The sequence below is a fragment of the Callithrix jacchus genome, chromosome 15 (genome assembly GCF_049354715.1).
Source record: "Callithrix jacchus isolate 240 chromosome 15, calJac240_pri, whole genome shotgun sequence".
Taxonomy (NCBI): Eukaryota; Metazoa; Chordata; class Mammalia; order Primates; family Cebidae; genus Callithrix; species Callithrix jacchus.
The window spans coordinates 54,580,250-54,599,589 of record NC_133516.1 but is presented as its reverse complement, the minus strand read 5'-3'; the positions used below and the strand labels follow the sequence as shown (position 1 = coordinate 54,599,589).

The window sequence follows — 19,340 nt, the reverse complement described above, 5'->3', positions numbered from 1 at the left end:
ACTTGCTAAATACAACCTGAAAAGACAAACACTTGCTAGCTTTAGGGATGTGGAACATTCTGGGCTCTGAAACAAATTCCAAAGTGCCCATAATACCGTCATTAGAATAAGTATGTAATTTCCAAAATAGAGACTTTGAAGGGGGCAACCTTCATTTGTATGTATTAGTTCTGGCACATTTATTTAAAAGTCACTTTTAGTACTATGGTCATGTCTTATATGCTCCCCCTGGGGAGACCCATTATCCTTTGCCCTTAGATAAAAGTCTTTCTGGGAGCTTGGTTTTCAGACTTCAGAATAAGAAGGGGAAAGAAAGGAAGTTCTTCCGTCTACATACAGGTGACTTCACTGGCCTAAAGAAGAGAATCACATCTTGAATGTTTCATCCCACCTCGAGGTGTACTTTGCCTTCTGTGTAACCTATATAGTCTTCTTGCCCCAGTGGCGGGGATGGGGGAGGAAAGTCATGTTTGAAGTAGATTCTTTTAAAATAGACAATAATTGTAAATATGAATCATGGTTAGATGAAAGATGCCTTTTTATTCATCTAGTTGGTTTAAACTAGCTGTATTTTATTTTGAAGGATTGTTGATTATAAGATAAAAGAGCTATCATTGAGGACTCTATCTTCTTTAACTTAACAGTGGGAAACAAACTGCTTTTTTTCTTGTGTTATTTCTTCCTGCCTTTCATCCAAGATATTTTTTGAATTGCTAAAAGTACCCTGGAAAATCAATCTACTGTAAATGACTGATTGTGTGAGCTTCAGTTACACGTCACAATTCATTTCTTTTTTAAGTCATGCTAGATTATCTGGGCATTATTCATGGACTTAAACAGTGAGAATGCAGTTTGTGATTATCCTGTTATATCATGGCTTCCGGATGGAGAATTGGCAAAATCTCCATGTGCCTGTTTGCACACACACTCACACTCTCACTGTCACTCTCACTGTCACTCACATACACAAACTACTACTTGTTACTTTTTATTTTGGGAAGTAATCTAGTTCTCTTGATTTTTATTGGAAAAGTAATCAGTTCTGTGATTCCATCACCAAAAATAAATTTGATTCCCTTGACTTACATAGGAATCAATTACCCAAATCATTTTAGTAGGTCAGAATTGAAATTGAGACTTAACTTTTATTCATGATCACTCTGACAAGAAATAGTTTTATCATCTGTGTTATGATAGCAACATAAAACTTGATGTAACACACTGGAGTCCTCTCTGCTAAAAATGAACCTGAACACTCTAGGTACCATGTACGTGGTGTTCTGTGACTAATTTGGTTTGTGGCTAGTTAGTGCTAAGACTGAGGGCTGGTTGTCTAAAATCTATGCCAGAAGCTGTAGAGATGACATGCTCTGGATGAAAATTGTCACCTGTCTTTGTACAGGTAGATGGCACAGGGATGCCATTATTGCCTCCAAAGAGGCTCATTTGTTTGAACACCCCATAATTTAAATAGAGGCAGCTGTAGTTTGGCATTTAGTATTTTCCAAGAATGAATTTGAGCCTACTTATAATTCAAAATGCAGTCACAGTGCTCACACTTTTTATTATAAAGGTCAGTATAGTGTTCCATAGTTGAAAGTAATGAATAACTCTGCCTCCAAAGAAGGATTGATCTTAAATGGAATGAGCTTCCAAAACCAATGTAGGAATGCTTCAGAAACTACAGAATATTTCATTATAACTGATAGACTAAGATATGAGTTTTCAAAGAGCCAGGAATTGTCTTCATCTGACTTCACAGTAGCCTTTACCAAGATTCTTTACTAGGCCTTTGGCTCTTTTCAGTTTTGCGTTTCTCCTCATTCCCTCCCCTCCTCCAGAAGACTGTGTGTTTATCTCTGGAGTTTGCTGTTGTGTTTCATCCAAACTCTTTAAGGCAGGAAATCCTGCTTTGCCCCTTAAGTACTATTTTAGTGCTTAACAAAGGACCTTGCACATGTAGTTGCTCTCCTTGGATCAGTCATCTTGGGGCACATGACTCCTTTTTTCCTCTCTGTCCCTGTCTCTTCAATTTTTATTGCCTGTTTGTTCCATTCTTTTGGGAAGAACGGGTAAAGTTTTTCATGGAAGCATCACTTAGTTGCTGTTAGTCAATTAAAAATTAAAGTAAAAGTAAAAGCAGCTTTTCTAATGTATAGTCAGGAGAGTTATTTTTTTTTTCTTCTTGAGACAGAATCTTGCTCAGTTGCCCAGATTGGGAGTGCAGGGGCACAATGTTGGCTCAGTGGAATCTCTGCCTCCCAGGTTCAATCAATTCTCATGCCTCAGCCTCCCAGGTAGCTTGGATTACAGACATGTGCCACCAGTCTTGGCTAATATTTGTATTTTTAGTCGAGGGGGGTTTCTCCATGTTGACCAGGCTGGTCTCGAACTCTTGGCCTCAAGTGATCTGCCTGCCTTGGCCTTTAAAGTCCTGGGATTACAGGCATAAGCCACTGCACCTGGCCCATTCAGGTGAGCTATTCATTTTAGAAGTGACAAGGCATAGTTTAATACCTGAGCATATATTATTTATTTAATTTAGTGAGTGTTGGTACAATCTACATCTTATTAAGGTATAGAAGGTATTCCTTACTTTCATTAGAAGGGTAGGATGGGATAGAAGAGAAACATCAACTTAATTTTTGCTTCCAGTTCCCCCTTTGAGCTCATTCTGCGGGTTCTTTTTTTTTCTCCTTGTTGGATGGACTATATATCCTATATATATCATATCATATATATATGTCTCCTATAATATATATCCTATAACTTTTTCTATCACTTTAGATTTTAAAAAAGTTCTTTTACCATTTATAGTCACAAGAGGATTCTAATTTCAGCACTTAAAATGTCCACTTTGAACTTGATTCCAAAAGGAAATCTTCCCTTCCCCAGCTGGGACCCGCCTCACGGTGGGTGACCAGCAGCAGGGAGGAGGACCCCTTTCACCGTGGCGGGACATGCCGCTTACCTCCACTTGGCCACCTCATGCTGCTCTGTCCTGCTTCTTAATGGGGTCAGACACCAGTCTTTGTATTCTACAGATAGAATTTCCAGGGCAAACAGGTCGTATTCTCTTAACAGCCTCTCTTAAAACCTCCTTTCTCTTGATTTAAGGTAATAGAAAAGCACCTCCTTCCCACACCCATGTAGGGTGGTGAGAAACTGCACAGCCCTGCACAGCACTCCACCACCTTTGTCCATGGAGATTTTCTCTGGACCTCTTTACCCTTAAGCTCCTGATGGTGAATATTTGGCCAATGAATTACAAATCATTTTTAGTTTCTCTTTCTACAAGTTCAGCATAGAGAGGTTAGCATCTCTTTAAAATATGTGGATATTGATACCAGTGATTTTCTTTGTGAGACTCATCAAAAAAGAGTCAGAAAGAGTTCTGTCTTGATGTGTTGATAATATGTACATGTGGGTGGCACAGGGATGCCATTATTGCTGCTGAAGAGGCTTGTTTGTTGGGACACCTCATAATTTAAATAGAGGTAGCTCTTATTTGGCTAGTTTGTTAATAATAACCACAGCTGCTGTGTATTAGTTACTTTTTGTGTGCGCTAGGGTCAGTTCTTGAGATACTTTATCTCGTTTTGCTCATAATGCAATCCTGTGAAGCAGGCATTACTATCTCCATTTAGCAAATAGAAGACATGCTCAAAGAATTGAAGTCAGTGGCCCCCAGGGTCTTACAGCTATTAGATGGGAGAGCCTGGATTTGACTCCAGATCTGTGTAACTTAAGAGTCTGTGTGCTTCTGTATATTGAAATAGTTACAAATGAAATGATATGAAGGCTGGGATTTGCTTCAAAATAGTCCAGAGTGGGTTGTGGGAAAGTGGATGTGGTGTAGCTGAAACAAGGTTGGCTACAAGTTGATTGCTGCCTGTGATGAGTATGTGGGATTCATGATACTGTCTGCCCTATTTTTGTACATGTTGTGATTTTCCTTTAGACAAAGTTTTTTTTTTTTTCTTAAGTCTGGATTTTTAACTACCATACTACTGTGTTTTAAATTTATCCACCATTTTGTGGAAAACATGATTTCTATTAGTATTTGGACAGTTGTCTTAACAGTTTTTGGCTGATTAAAAACATGTACAGTTGTTCTATTTGTTGTTATGTTTTTAAGGTTAATAGAAAACTACATTTTAGTAACACGTGATGTGTGATGAATAGTAGCTACCTAGCAGGTAGTAACCCAAGAAACAGCCTTCAGGAGTCTAGTTGTTTTCACCAATTAAAACCTGGTATATTACTTCAGATAATTAATAGCCCTTACATATCAGTTATTAATTGGGCTCAGTAATAAAATTTTCAGGAATTACTGCTTTACTAACCTGTTCCATAGATAAAATAACAGTCAGTGAGAAAGAAAAGAAGAGCTGTGGCACCAAGCACGGGGCTTGTGACTGATCAATTTTTTTTTTTTTTTAAAGAAAAATGGATGTTTAAAACATTGAGGTTTGTTTGGCAAGTGTATTCAGTGAGCCCCTAGTTTGGAGGAGATCTTAAGGGTGAATTTCTTCTTAAAGTTTAAACTTTATTTATTCCAGAGTCAGTTTAACAAATGACTTTTAAAAAAGTTGAATTGTAGAGGATGTATCACAAACTCGAAAACCAAAAGGTGAAATAACTGCAGTTTTCCAATGTTGACATTTATCTGTATTTAATTTCTGTAAGTTCCCAGTTCTGGATATTTTAAAGAATTATTAGGCTTTTTAATTTTGCTGTGTAAATACATTATATGAAACTATTTCGAGATTTATTCAATAAGTATTTGTTGAGACCCTGCTGTGTGAGGGTACTGAGCTGGATCCTGAAGATATAATAGTTCTAATGGGGGCATAGGACACAGAATTATACAACTACCAGGGTTTTTGAAACATTGCATTTGTAATAAGTAGCTCAAAAGGGAAATACAGAAAGTGAAAATATAAGCCAGGGAAACTGACCTACTTTTAAGTCATTGAAGACATGTAACTTCCTACTGTGGGAGCCTCTGCCTTATTTGACCTCTCATTCTCAGCTCCTACTAGTTTCCCAGTGGCCTCAAGTACTTGTTAATTGGTTGATGAGTTCATCTATTCATTGATTTGTTCAACACATTTTGAATGTATACCTACTCAAGAGCTATTCCATACAAAGCACTCTGTAAATATAAAGAGCAATGGAAAAATAAATTAGATGTGTGAGCTGTATTTGAGGAGACTGTTCGCTATCCAGGGAGTTAAGAAGTCCATCAGTAACATAAAATACATAGCTGACAGTGGTAAGTGCCTTACAAGAAATGTGGATTAGTAGTTCAAAAAAGAGAGAGATGACGCATTTCGCTAGGGGTCAGGGATATTTTCATTGGGGCTGTGAGAGTTGAATTGGGACTTGAAGGGTGGAGGAAATGTTCTAAACGTTGTGAGTAAACCATGTGAGGAGGTTCATGGGATAATACAGTTTCCGCTATGAAAACGTGTTTGTTGGAATCAGATGATGGAAAATCGATATGCTATCTGATGCTGAGATTTGCTCTATAGCCTCTAAAACTAGTTGATAGTTTCTTTACTATCTGAGTTAACTGGTCACTGGAATTTGTGTCTGTACTTTAAAAATACTGTTGCTTAATTCCCTGCTCCTCACCTGGGAGTTGGTAATTCCTTGTGTTTTCTTCCTTTTCTAAATTGTTCTTGAATTTTTTATTTCTGACTTAACTCCCCATACAGGAGTTAACTCCTGGAAATGATGAACTGCTGTACAATGTTTGAAAGGGAGAACTCTGGATTCTCCTTCCATGAGGCAAAGTGAATTCCTTTTACTCTTGTCCCTTTCTTGAAGTACAAGTCTGTGTTCCCAGTCTCCTAAAATAGTACATTCTTCCCATTCATGTATATTATTTAACCTCACAGCATTTGCGGGTTTATACTTATAACCCTGTCTAGAAGGATATTGTATATAAGTATAAACATTAAAGGAAAGAATATCAAATTCCAGTCATCTTCATAGAATCCCTTTTCCCCTAATACTTCTAAATATTGTTAACCACTAAAAATGTTTAGATTGCTCTCATGGTAATTTCTCAGTTACATTTATATAAAAAATTCCTGGTTCTCTTAAAATACACTGTAGAGGGAAGCATTTCCCATATGGCTGACAAATAATAAATTGCCTTTTAATTGCCACAAATGATGAACAGCTTGTGGTTTTTTGGCTTCAAAAATATAACTTACAATATTTTAAAATGTTAGCACTCTTTGAAAACTGGAGTTATATACAAATGCTTACTGATAGGTGATGGCTTCAAGTCAGCTGACTTCTTAATTATTATGTACAATTTAAATCTACATTATATTTTCTGTACTATTTATTTAAGATGGGTTTTGTTAATTTCGGCAGTTTCTGAGCTGAGCAATGTAGAAATCCCTGGAACTTAGTTACGTGGTTTGAATGTATGGCTTGAAGAAAAACTTCTATAATTAGTGCCTCTTTAAATAAATTTAAAGTCAGTTTTGAGATTATTTTTATGGAGCTGAATTATTATGGAAGTAACTTTCTATAAGAAAATAGAAGCAGAAAATTGTATGTATTTAAGACAAAGAGAAAACCGTTTATTTGACCCTAATGAATCAAGGTCCTATTGTATATTAATACTGAGACCTCGATGAAGTGAATTGAATAATACTTTATATGTTATCTGGAAAACAGGTAAGCATTACAGTTATGTACCACATAACAACATTTCAGTCAGTGATGGACCACATGTACAACAATGGTCCCATAACATTGTAATACCGTGATTTTACTGTATCTTTTCTTTATTTTCTTATTAAAAATTTTTTTTTGTTTTTCTTTTAATCAGAAGAGAGCTGGAGTATGCTGTACCTTTTCTGTGCTTAAATATGTTTAGATACAAAAATACTTAGCCTTGTGTTGCAATTGCCTACAGTATTAAGGACAGTCAGATCCTATACTGGTCTGTAGTCTAGGAGCAATAGGCTATACTGTAGCCTAGGTGCATAGTGGACGATATCATCTAGGTTTGTGTAAGTACATTCTGTGATGTTCACACGAGAGAATCACCTAATGATGCATTTCTCAGAACATACCCATATCATTAAGCAACACCTAATTACATACTTAGGTAATTTAGAGTTTCATTTCTTTTATTTTTTAGAGACAGGGCCTCACTCTGTGACCCAGCCTGGAGTACAGTGGCATAATTGTGGCTCACTGCAACTTCAAATTCTCAGGCTCAAGCTATTCTCCTGCCTCAACCTCCCAAAGCTCTGGTTTACAGATGTGAGCCACTGTACCTCACCTTAATGTTTAAGTAAGAAGTTAATGTTGGAATATAGCAAGTGGCAGACATTTATTTATTTATTCAACAGACATGAATCAAATCTATTCTCTGTGCAAGGGAGTATAACAGAATTGACGAAGAGTTACAAGGATATTTATGACTTGGTCTTAGCTCTTAAGGAGTTTATTGTGTAATAGGAATGATAGGTCAAAAGCTAAGGCACAAAATCTAAGTATTTATGATGAGAACACATGGACACAGTCAACAATACCCATTGGGACCGTTCAGACGGCGGGGGTCAGGAGGAGGGAGAGGATCAGGAAGAATAGCTGGAGGATACTGGGCTTAATATGTGGGAGGTAGGGTAATCTGTGCAGTAAACCACCAGGGCACACATACCCCTGAACTTAAAAGCTGGAAACAAAAACAAAATATAAGTATTAATAAGATAAAAAGGAGAGACTCCCTTTAAAAAATACCTTAACGGCCAGGTATGGTGGCTCACACCTACTCAGCACTTTGGGAGGCAGAGGTGGGAAGATCTCTTGAGGCCAGGAGTTTGAGGACAGCCTGGGCAACATAGCGAGACCTTGTTTCTAGGGAAAAAAAAAAAAAAGTTTTTTTAAATTAGCAGGGGGTAGTTTTGTGTGCCTGTAGTCCCAATTACTTGGGACCTTAAGGCAGGAGAATTGCTTGATCCCAGGAGTTTGGACCATTGCTATGGTCACGACACTGCACTGCAGCCCGGGTAACAGGTTGAGACCTTGTCTTTAACAAAAAAAGAAAAAAAATTACCTGGCCGGGTGTGGTGGCTCATGCCTGTAATCCCAGCACTTTGGGAGGCTGAGGTGGGCAGATCATAGGTCAGGAGTTGAAGACCAGCCTGGCCAACATGGTGAAACTCCGTCTCTACCAAAAATACGAAAATTAGCTGGGTGTGGTGGCAGGTGCCTGTAATCCCAGCACTTGGGAGGCTGAGGCAGGAGAATCACTTGACCCCAGGAGGTGGAGGTTGCAGTGAGCTGAGATCGTGGCACTGCACTCCAGCCTGAGTGACAAGAGTGAAACTCTGTCTCAAAAAAAAAAAAAAAAAAAAAGAAATTGCCTTAATGGCCATCCATAGGCCAGATCTATTTTGTATTGCCCTTGAGTTAACAATGCTTTTTACATTTTTAAATGATTGAAAAAAAAAAAATATTTTGTGACTTGGGAAAATTATTGAAATTCACATTTTAGTGTCCATAAATAGTTTTATTGGAACACAGGCTCATTCATATTATCTATGGCTTACATATTATCTATGGCTGCTTTTGTGAGAAAATGACTGAATTGAGTAAGTGCAACAGAGATTGGCCTGCAAAGCCAAAATATTTACTTTATCTTTACAGAGAAAATTTACCACCTCTGCCTTAGGTATGTACGTGGAAGTTGGAGAGGAGCTCTTTTGTAGGGATCTGAGGTCTTTGGCTGCTTGCCATTCCAAATAGTGGCCAGCATTGAAGTGGATCATTTCAGCTGTTTTCTCTGGCTTTCCCTTCCTATAGGATGAGACGTAGCCGATCTAGTTGGCTCACATTGGCGTAGACTTCTGTACATTAAGAGAAGCCAACTGAGATCCCTACTTCACCAAGCAGGTAAATGAATAAGGGTTTAAGGAAATAGGGACCAATGAGGCCTGTGTGAACTGGAGAGAGATAGGGCTCACCTGTAGCCTACTGCTGCTGTGTGAGTATGTAGTATTGCCAGTTTTAGAAAGAAGTAGAAAGTAAAATCCTCTTTAGTGTAAAATTATTTAAAGTTTATATATGAACAAAGAAGTAAAATACTTTGAAATAATACTCTAAGAGCCATAGCATGTCTGAGAGCCCAAGTCAGCCTGGGAGGGCCTCCAGTTTTCCGTCTCTGCTCTAAAGCCAGCTAAGTGCCAGCCTGTCTTTCTCATACCCTCTTGGACCTGCCAGTTCCTAGCTGCGATGAAGGCTTGTACCAGGTCTTTGCTCCTTCAGTCCTAGCTTGAGACTAAGTCTCAAGGTTCCAAGATTGGGGCAGGCAAAGGAGGTAGGAGATGTCCTGCATTGTCTAATATAATTAACAACAGAAAGCCTTTTTAAAAAGTGGATGGATCCCCTACCTCTCTTTTGAATACTTTGTATTGTTACTCTTGTCAGCGAGAGCCTGGTCAGGATGGAGGAGATGAGTGATAGTAAGATTTCAGTACCTCCAGTATCACACCTCGCTCTGACCCTGATGGAGTGCTTGTTAGTAGCGGGAGGAGACAGGATTAATAGGGAAGGAACAAACAACATAGACCTAATGAGTGATATATAATGGTAGTTATTAAACAATGTGTAGGAGTTAGAAAAGAAGATGTGGAGGAAGGATATTCCCTGAGAAAGCAGAAGGCAAAAAAAAAAAAAAAATCAGAAAAAGGAAAATAAGAGAGTTCCTTGTCCAAGAGATGGCAAATTCCTGTTTGTCTGGAGGACAGAGGTGTGAAGGGCAATGGTAGGATAAAGGTGGGAACAGTGTGCTGGGACTGGGCTGAAAGCAACTCACAATGGCTTGCTGAAGAGTTTGGGTCATATTCAGGTAAGAACCACTGAAGAGTTTGGCGTTGGAGCCAGTGAGAGGCTCATGAAATCTGATTCATCTGGCAGCAGCACTTAGGATAGAGTCATTGACAAGGGTGAGGTTAATGGGTATGGAGAAGAGAGGAGGCTTATTCTTGCCTAGACCCAAGGTAGTCTGGGGACAGAAAATATGGTCTGAACTAGAGTGCTAACAGCGGCTCTGAGGAGGAAGGAACATGCAGACAGATGCTTCACAGGTTAGTGGGGCAGGGGCCAATAACGGGAGTGCCAGGGCTGATCCATATGACCTGTTGTCCTCCTTCCCTTTTCATATATAAAGTACTTACGTGTTTGTTGTCTTATTTAATTTCCACAGCGATTCTTAAGTATTTTTCTTCTAACTTATCCCTGTGGAAACAGATTCAGATTAAGTACCAGACAGCTAAGAGGTGATACCAGCAGCAAGCAAACTCTGGGCTGCACAGCTGGTCCACAGTGGAACTTTTGGGATTGTTACCATTTTTACTTTGTGAGAAATTAGTTAAGAACTGCATAAGATTATTTATGTGTAGCTTTTTAAATGATCTTTCCTTGGCATTTTAGAATTGGGAAACACAGTTCTAAGATCTTAATTTCATAGTGAAAATTTTCATGCATCCTTTTCATATAAATTAAACTGACATGCAGAGATAAATATCTAATCAGGTTTCCTAATTATATTTATTATCCATTGATTAAAATATTAAGCATAACTCAGTTCTACCAGTATGCAAATCATTTAGCAGTAAGCAGACATATTCATTGAAACACAGTGTTTCAAAATGGTTTGGTTTTTCTCTTTTTTTTTTTTTTTTTTTACCTTGACATGCTTACCAATACTTGAGATCACCAAAAGAAACTCATCAGTGGTAGGATTAAGTTTAAGTTAGTTTTTTTCTTTTATGGGCCACTTGAGCTATCCAGTTGTCTTTCTTCTTACATACTCCTATTTCTTCTTTCTGACTTCATGCAGTTTTAGTTTTTTTCATTTTGAAATGAAACTAATTTCAAAGAATTAGAACTCTATTAAGTGGTATCTGTTGGCGAAAATGAAGTGTAATTAATTAAAACACTTTAAATTGGTCATTGAAATATATACTGTAATTCTTAAGATGGAATAATTGAATGAAAATGTTACCCACAAAATTTTAAAGTTTTCTGTGTCTATGGGTTTTTTAAAGTTCAGGTTTAGATTGCAGCTGTTTCAAATAGCTTTTTTCCATGCATCTTCAACTTCTTTATCTTCCTACTTTTCTCCTTACTGTGTATACTTTTTTTTAAATGTTCTACCTTGAACTTGGTTGCCTCATTCTTAGTTGTCTAAAGAAATTGAAATTAGTCATGTTACCATTATGTAGTTTTGATTATATCTGGCCATGTATTTCTAAACTGAAGCAATCACTGTTTTGACAGGTGACTAGAGGAGGACAGAGCTAATGTCAAGGCTGTCCTTCCAAACTGGCAAATCTTGCAGGGATTGTTAGACCAGAAAAAGCAAAAAATAGCCTTGGGTTAAATTTATTATTTGAACTGATCGTGGTACAGTGACGTAATAAAGTTGATCCAGTTACATTCTTTTCTTGTCGGGAGAAGATATAAGGGAAGGAGTAAACAAATTATATATGCCACATTTGTCATGATGCAAGTAACTTAAATCTACAGACCACAGACATGCTATAACTAGTACCTGCTAACTGAGCAGTTTGACTGGGTGTGTTTAAAGTTAGATTCTCTGTACTCCAGACTGTAGATTAACAACCAGCATTTATTGAACAGGATCATACAATTTGCTGGACGTTGTTCAAGCCAAGGAAGAAAGATTAAAAGTCATGTCCTTTCATGTCAAGGACTTCATCACACATGGTGATAAATACTGACAATGGATTTATTGCATAGTGGCTGAGGGTGAGACATTACATTTTCCAGTTCTGATTCTTGCTTTCTAGCTGTGATCTTGGCCAACCTCTTCATATCCTTGAGCCTCAGTTTCCTCATTTATGAAACAAGAAAGACAGTACCTAACTCCTAGGGTTAAATCATATAATTATATAAAGTATTTGGTGCAAAGCAAGTGGGTAGCTCCTAATTACTTACCTTAAGTCTGTTTTGTGCTGCTGTAACAATACCATAGACTGGGTTATTTATAAAGAACAGAAATTATTGCCTCATGGTTCTGGAGGCTGGGAAATCTAAGATCAAGGGGCTGATGAGGGTCTTCTTGCTGCGTCAGAACATGGCAGAGGGTGTCACATGGTGAGAGAGAGGGCAAGAGATTGAACTGGCAGCCTCAAGTCCTTTTCAATTGGCATTAACATTCATGGGGGTAGAGCCCTCATGACCTAAATAACTCTCATTAGGCCCCATCTTCCAACACTATTGCATTGGGGATTAACTTTCCAACAGATGCTTTTTGTGGGGTACATTCAAACCATAGCACTACTATAATAAAAGGGTATGCCAGGCATTATGAGGGAACCCTAAACCAGCTTAGGGAAGAGTTGGAATCCTGTTCTCAAAAACAGTAATGCCTGATTGGAGACTTGGATGGATAGTAAATTAGGGGTTGAATTGAGGGTTGTACATTCCAGGCAGAGGGGACATCTACAGAGTACATGTTTGCTTCATGTTAATTTTGTTTGTGAGTATACAGATAATATATGTAATTTTAATAACAGAGTACTTTTAAAATGGACAGGACTATAAGTATGTTCTCAGAATAGTAATTCATTCCTTCAAGTATTTGTTTCTTAATACAACTCAGAAATCTAATAGCTTAAATGGCATTTGAGGAATTTGAGGATAAAAAAGTTACATAGACCTAGAAGCCTTCTTAATGTGAAATTTAATGGTGTGTTTGTGTTATTTGTTAGGGATTTGACTTTATTCTGTTTCCTGATAGGGCCCAGTATTGAAGCAAATTACCCCACTTTGATTCTCTTAATTTAGATTAATTTGACACAATTTTTTTGCCTCTCCCTTTTCATGGTCAAATGACAATTAGTGTTAAAATACTTCATAAGGTATCTGTTTTGATAATACGGTCTCATCAGAATTCCAGAAGTCTAGCCATTTTCTAGTCAGGTGTCTATTATACTAAGTTACATATTTTAAATGATAGTAATTTTGGCGGTTATTTTGAGATGATTTTACAAATAAACACTAAGCAGTGCCTTCCTGCAGATGTTTTGAATAACTACTTCTTTTTTCTTATTATTTTCAAAATTTATATATATATGTATGGGTGTGTATGTATGTGTGTGTGTGTGTGTGTGTGTGTGTGTATTTTGTAAAGATGAGGTCCCACTGTTTTGCTCAGGCTGGTCTCAAACTCCTAGATTCAAGTCATCCTCCTGTTTTGGTGCTTCCCAAAGTGTTGGGATTATAGGTGTCAGCCACCACCATGCCTGGGTTCCTTTACTTATTTTGGCTTCTTATCTTGATAAGAACAGATATGACACTTGGTCTTAGCCAAAAGGCCAAGAAGCAATTGGCTTCTTGTCTTGGGTAACTCAAAACTTTAAAGAGCAGAATAGATACCCAGAAAACCACAGCCACATAGCTATAATGTACCAACAGTTGAAAAGAAATTTAGCCCTTAGTATGTAGAGTTAGCAACTTATATTGCAGAAACATCCACTACCCTGATCATCTCCTAGAGATGGAAGCCATTTCTTATGTGCCTCAAGCCATGAGCTGTTCTGTCAGTGAAAGATTATTCACAACCCTGATCTCCTAATAGGAGGATTTCAGGAAGCCAAGGGATTCTGTTTAGAACAGCTCAATCTTGTCTTTGTATTAAGATGTATTAACCTGAGATACCACTTCTGTCCAGACAAGAAATCACATTGTTCTTAGTTTACCTTCCCTTTAAAGGAAAACCAGGGAATATGTTAAATCCTATTTACTGCCCACTTACTTATTACTGTCATCCATATTTTCTTTATCTTGTCATTATGTTTCTCTGTGTTGTCATTAGTCTTTCCCTGAAGTAAAATATTCATGGCACTTGTCATTTATGATACCAGGATGCAAGTGTTAAACTGCTTTCATGAGTGAACTAGAGTTCTTGGTCTTAGAGTCATTTTTCCAAGGATAGAGTTGGCTTATTCAACCAGGTCCATCCTAGAGAATCCCTAACTCTTGAGATTTAAGATCCTGGAGAGAGTTGTTAGTGCCTCTCTGCAGTGAAAATAGTTACCGTGGTTACTGTGCAAGGCACCGTCTTTTTTTGTGCTTTGAACCAGGCAGTGAACTGCCTAAAAATGGTCACTTTCCTGCAGTGCCTTTGAGCAGAAATGATTCTCTTGGACTTAGGCCTTAGTAATTGTTTATGCCTATCATATGTGATGAGCCCACGACTGGATAGAGCCCCACAGGAACCGTGTACTTTGAGTCCCCAGAGGCTTCTGGCCACCGGCCATGTGACAGCCTGGAAGAAGGCCAGATTTTTCCTTTGCTCATAGCTGAGCATAAGTGGCTGAGGGTCTGATAGAAAGAGCAGTCAGTACAAAAGTGACTGAAAAAAAGCCCAGCCACATGCTTGGTGAGTCTTCTGGCTGTGATGCTGCAGTCATCTATGGTGACATAGCTGGAACAAAAGACATCAAGTGTGACCTCAGAGTAACAATACATATTGTTGTGGGGAGAATGGTTTTTATGTACTTTTTATTCTAGATTGTCAACTGCCAGTAGCCTGGCTATCTTTTACCGTATTTGTCACATCACGTACTATGAAAATAGTTTAAGGCTTACAGTTAAAGCACAGCTTGTGAAGAGAACATATAACTAACTGTCTCTTTCAAAACTGCCTTGCATGTAATTTTTAAGTGTTAATCTAAATACTGCTTCTCAGTTAAAAAATATAATTTAAAATGTGAATTAAAATTTGTGACCTTCATTTGTCAGTATTTCAGGGGTTGGCTGTGTAGTTGAGAATGTCTTGATTTTTGTTAAATAATGAATGTTTCCTATGGACAATATTTATTTACCTTATGAGATGGAGTCTTGCTCTGTTGCCTAGGCTGGAGTGTGATGCGTGATCTTGGCTCACTGCAACCTCCACCTCCAAGGTTCAAGCAATTCTTTCGCCTCAGCCTCCTGAGTAGCTGGGACTACAGGCACCTGCCATCATGCCTGGCTAATTTTTGTATTTTTGTAGAGATGGGGTTTCACCATGTTGGCCAGGATGGTTTTGAACTCCTGACTTCACATGATCCACCCACCTTGGCCTCCCAAAGTGCTGGGATTACAAGTATGAGCCACCATACCTGGCCCAGGATTTTTTAAATGAGTATTTGTCTTTTTTTTTTTTTTTTTTTTTTTTTAGAAAATAGGGATCAGAACATACAAATATAATGTAATTTCTTCTCTTTAAATTAAAATATTTTGACATTTCTTAGTTTTCATTATTTGACATTTCTTTTGTTTGTTTTTGAGACAGTCTCACTCTGTAGCTCAGGCTAGAGGGCAGTGGTGTGAACTCTGCTCATTGCAACCTCCACCTCCTGGGTTCAAGCAATTCTCCTACCTCAGCCTCCTGTATAGCTGGGATTACAGGCGCCAGCCACCATGCCTGGCTAATTTTTGTATTTTTGTAGAGACGGTGTTTCACCATGTTAACTGGGCTATTCTCAAACTCCTGACCTTAGGTGATCTGCCTGCCTTGGCCTCCCAAAGTGCTGGAATTACAGAGCATGAGCCACCATGCCCAGCCTGTTATTTGATATTTCTTTTCATTATTATTCTTACTATTTTGTAATAGCTGGAAGATCTAAATTTGCCTGTGGCCTTTAGCAAGAGAGCAGCCCCACTTTAGGCATGTCTGTTAAGTGAAGCTATATATAATTTTATTAGGTAATGGCTGCTATGGATCCTCATTAAATATGTGACCTTAACTCAATACCTCTCTCATTACGATCTCTGGAGTAGAGTCCTTTATTCCTACTGCCCACACTTAAGTTTTGAGACCTTCTCACTCAGTCTGTCTGAGTGCATTTTTCTCTTCCTCCTTGTTACCATCTGACTTCTACCAAACTCAACTGCTTACTCTGCTTTTTTTCCTCTGAACTCTCTGCTCTAGCCAAATGTTTTTTTTCCCAAATCCTGCATTTTCTATTAACCTGTTTGTATTGGTAAAGTGCAGGATTTTGAAAGATAGTATTCTGGAGGTGTCACACAGCAGAGAAGCTTATTCAAGTTCTAAGATAATAGTTCGTTTTCCAGTAAAGATTTATGATTGACATTTAAAACTCTTACAAAATTGACTCCTTCTCTCTGTACCCTCCTTCCCCTAAAAAGAGAGAGAGAGAAGGAAAGCAAGAAAGAAATTGGTTATCATATGCTTACTGTGACAATTGTCTTCTCTGTGGCAATTAAAACTTCAAAACCTTCTTACAGGTGAGTTGTTCCTTGATTCTTTGGGTAACATGGCTAATGTGGCAAACATGGTTTGATCACGCCTGCAAATTTTGATTGTATTTCCTCCTCCTCCCATCTGCTTTCAACATTACCTAGTTTGTAATTAAAACAGGCTTGTGGTGGGGTGATCCACACTAATAATTTGACATAGTTAACCTGGGCCACTTTGATAAGTCATAGCACTGACCTTGACTTAACCAAATGAACTTGATGTCTTTTAGCTTTAGGCCTTCTAAGTGTTAATTTAACTTCACCATCAGTCTGGCAGGGGAGCTTCCACTGAAATTCTTCATTCTTTCTTCATTCTATCTGCATATGAGGAAGCCACCAAGTTAATGTTTTTTAGAAAGGCATGGACTCTGTTTTCAATGACTCATTACCTACTGAGGGGTTAAAATCACTAATAAGTCCTTGAGTAATGAAAACATTGTGATGTAGACTGAATGGGCCAAGAACATAGAAGTAGTATGGCACAGTGGGTAGCCTTTGTCTGGAGCCATTAAGATTGGAATTTGGACCCTGATTCCTCAACTTGGTGGCCCTTATCCTACCCATACTAGAACCTCTGGTTTTCCTTCTGGGAATTGAACGGGAGAGGTTATGGGGAGGATCGGCTGAGTTTCCTTTCTACTTCTTTGCAGCATTTAGTAAAGGACTGTGAAGGGTAGGGAAGTCAGCCCAGAGCTTCCTGAATGAATGAAGACTGGTGCTAGATCTTGACAGCGAGCGAGGTCACATGGAGAAGGGAAAAAGGCATGGGGACAAGTCCATAGAGAGAGCACTGAAAGCATATGCAGGGAAGAGACTCCATGAAAGCAATGCATTAAAAAGTGTGTGTTAGAGGGGAGAGAGACTGGAATCTGAAAGATGGGGAAGAAGATTCTTAAAATCTAGGCATGAGATAAGAATATGAGTGAACATAGGAGCTCAGGCAGTGGCAGAGAAAGGGCAGATACAAGGAGCATTTCCAAAAAGAAATCATCAGGATTTGATGGGTGAGACTGTAGAATGAAAGAAATTTTAAGAGTTTAAGCTGGGTGATTACTGTGTCTTTCATGTATTCATTCATTGAGAATACTTAAATGGAAAACCTGCTGCTTCAGTTTTCTTTTCTTGGTATTGGAGATTAACCACTAAATAAAACAGAAGCCCCTGCTCTTTTGAAACTTACTTTCTAGTGTTAATTATGTTAGAAAATTTAGTGTCAGTGATTTTAGGATCTTGGGATATTATCTAGCTCATGATTCTTTTATGATCTTAAAGTTAAATGGGAAATGTCGATGAAAGCACATCCAGTATCTTCATAAACTCAGTATACAGTATTTTTGTGTTTCAGAACTGTAAAGATAAGAATGAAACTGTTAAACTGAAAATGGTGAATTTCATAGATCAAAGAAAGTGGTACTACCCTAGATGTGGTATTAATAGTTTGCTTTATAATTAATAAATTTCAGGGAATATCATGAAGTTTGGAACACCTAGCGAATTGTTGTTGAGTTGTAAGAGGCTCCTTTTGTAGACTTTTGTTGGGTTAAAATTAGGTACATTTAAAAACCAGGAGGAAGTAGTTAGGTTGAACAAGACATTAATACTTGATGGATTTTGTTCATCTGAGTTTTGTCAGCTTATTTCTGAAGTAGTGCTATGATATTTTAGTGTTCAGTCTGAATTTTCTTCAATTCTTCAAGGTAAAATAATTTGTTACTAGTAGATAATTCATTGACAGAAAATGTTGACATAAGAAATAGAGAAGTTTAAAATTTAGTATACAGTTTTCCATTTTATTTTGAAAGCTTAAATTAGAAGAACATTATCCAATTATAATTATAATGCATTTAAATATTCATTTGGTTTAGAAAACTTTCCTGCCTTTCATTTAATTGACCTAGCTGTATTTCATAGCATTTTAATGATAACCACAACTACTCAGCTGTAACCGTAGAATATAAATTATATGTAATTCTTAAGGAAATCAGTAGGACTGATAAAGTTTTTTGCATTTAAAAGTATTCTTAAGAAATGATCAGGACTCTGAGCTGCTTTAAATATATTACCTCTCAGAATCTGTATTTCTTTTTCTTAAGGATGATTTTATGTTTTTTCAATTTTCTTCAGGTAAAAGTGCAGTTTTAAAGTGTCTCTTGGATATTCACAAAATTTTTCAGGAAAACGACCCAGCATACATACTGAATGATCTCTACATCTCTGACTACTGTGTGTGGATTCAAAAAGTCAAGTAAGTTTTGAGTTACTTACAAATTTTTAGATATTCACATTGCTGAAATACCTATTCACCCAGGAGGAATAAAATGAAATAACTCGAGGAAAAAGTCTTTTTTTCTTTCTGAGATGGAGTTTCACTCTTGTTGCCTGGGCTGGAGTGCAATGGCGTTAATCTCAGCTCATTGCAATCTCTGCCTCCTGGGTTCAAGCAATTCTCGTGTCTCAGCCTCCTGAGTAGCTGGGATTACAGGTGCGCGCCACCACAACCAGCTAATTTTTGTATTTTTAGTAGATACTGGGTTTCATCATGTTGGCCAGGCTGGTTTCAAACTCCTTACCTTAGGTGATCTGCCCACCTTGGCCTCCCAAAGTGCTGGGATTACAGGCATGAGTCACCGCGCCCAGCCAGGAATAAGTTTTAATGAGAAAGAAACCCATAGATCTACCAAGCACTAAAAAGTAATTGGATTAACATGGGGAGCTTGGTGAATTTGCTTAGGGAAGGAGGTACAGATGGTGAAAAGTTAGTTTTATTAGAAAAAGTTGGTATTGTTATAGCCTGGAAAAGAGGTATTAAAAGAGTTGTGATATTTATTGCCTTGACTGTCTAGTATGAATTGTCAAGACTGAGTATCTGAACTTGTATCTGTAGTTCACTTACAGTAGAGTGTGAGTGTGTGTAGATGTATGTGCATTCATGTTTGTGTGTGCAAATATTTTATTATGTAAACCGTATAAAATGAATCCAGATAAGAGCTCTGCATTCATTGGCTAGCCACTGGTTTACCACCTGC

At 37.9% G+C, this 19,340-nt stretch overlaps 1 protein-coding gene and 1 pseudogene across 1 annotated transcript in view; one reads left to right on the top strand and one right to left on the bottom strand.

The window, feature by feature from the left end:
- The window catches only part of SHQ1 (SHQ1, H/ACA ribonucleoprotein assembly factor), a 100,300-nt gene that overhangs the window by 34,246 nt on the left and 46,714 nt on the right, over window positions 1-19,340 (top strand). The window contains exon 10 of the mRNA XM_002758578.5: window positions 18,439-18,559. Coding sequence (XP_002758624.3) covers window positions 18,439-18,559 — 121 coding nt within the window. The remainder of the gene's footprint in view (window positions 1-18,438; window positions 18,560-19,340) is intronic.
- On the bottom strand, window positions 13,260-13,394 carry LOC118148246 (U2 spliceosomal RNA; annotated as a pseudogene).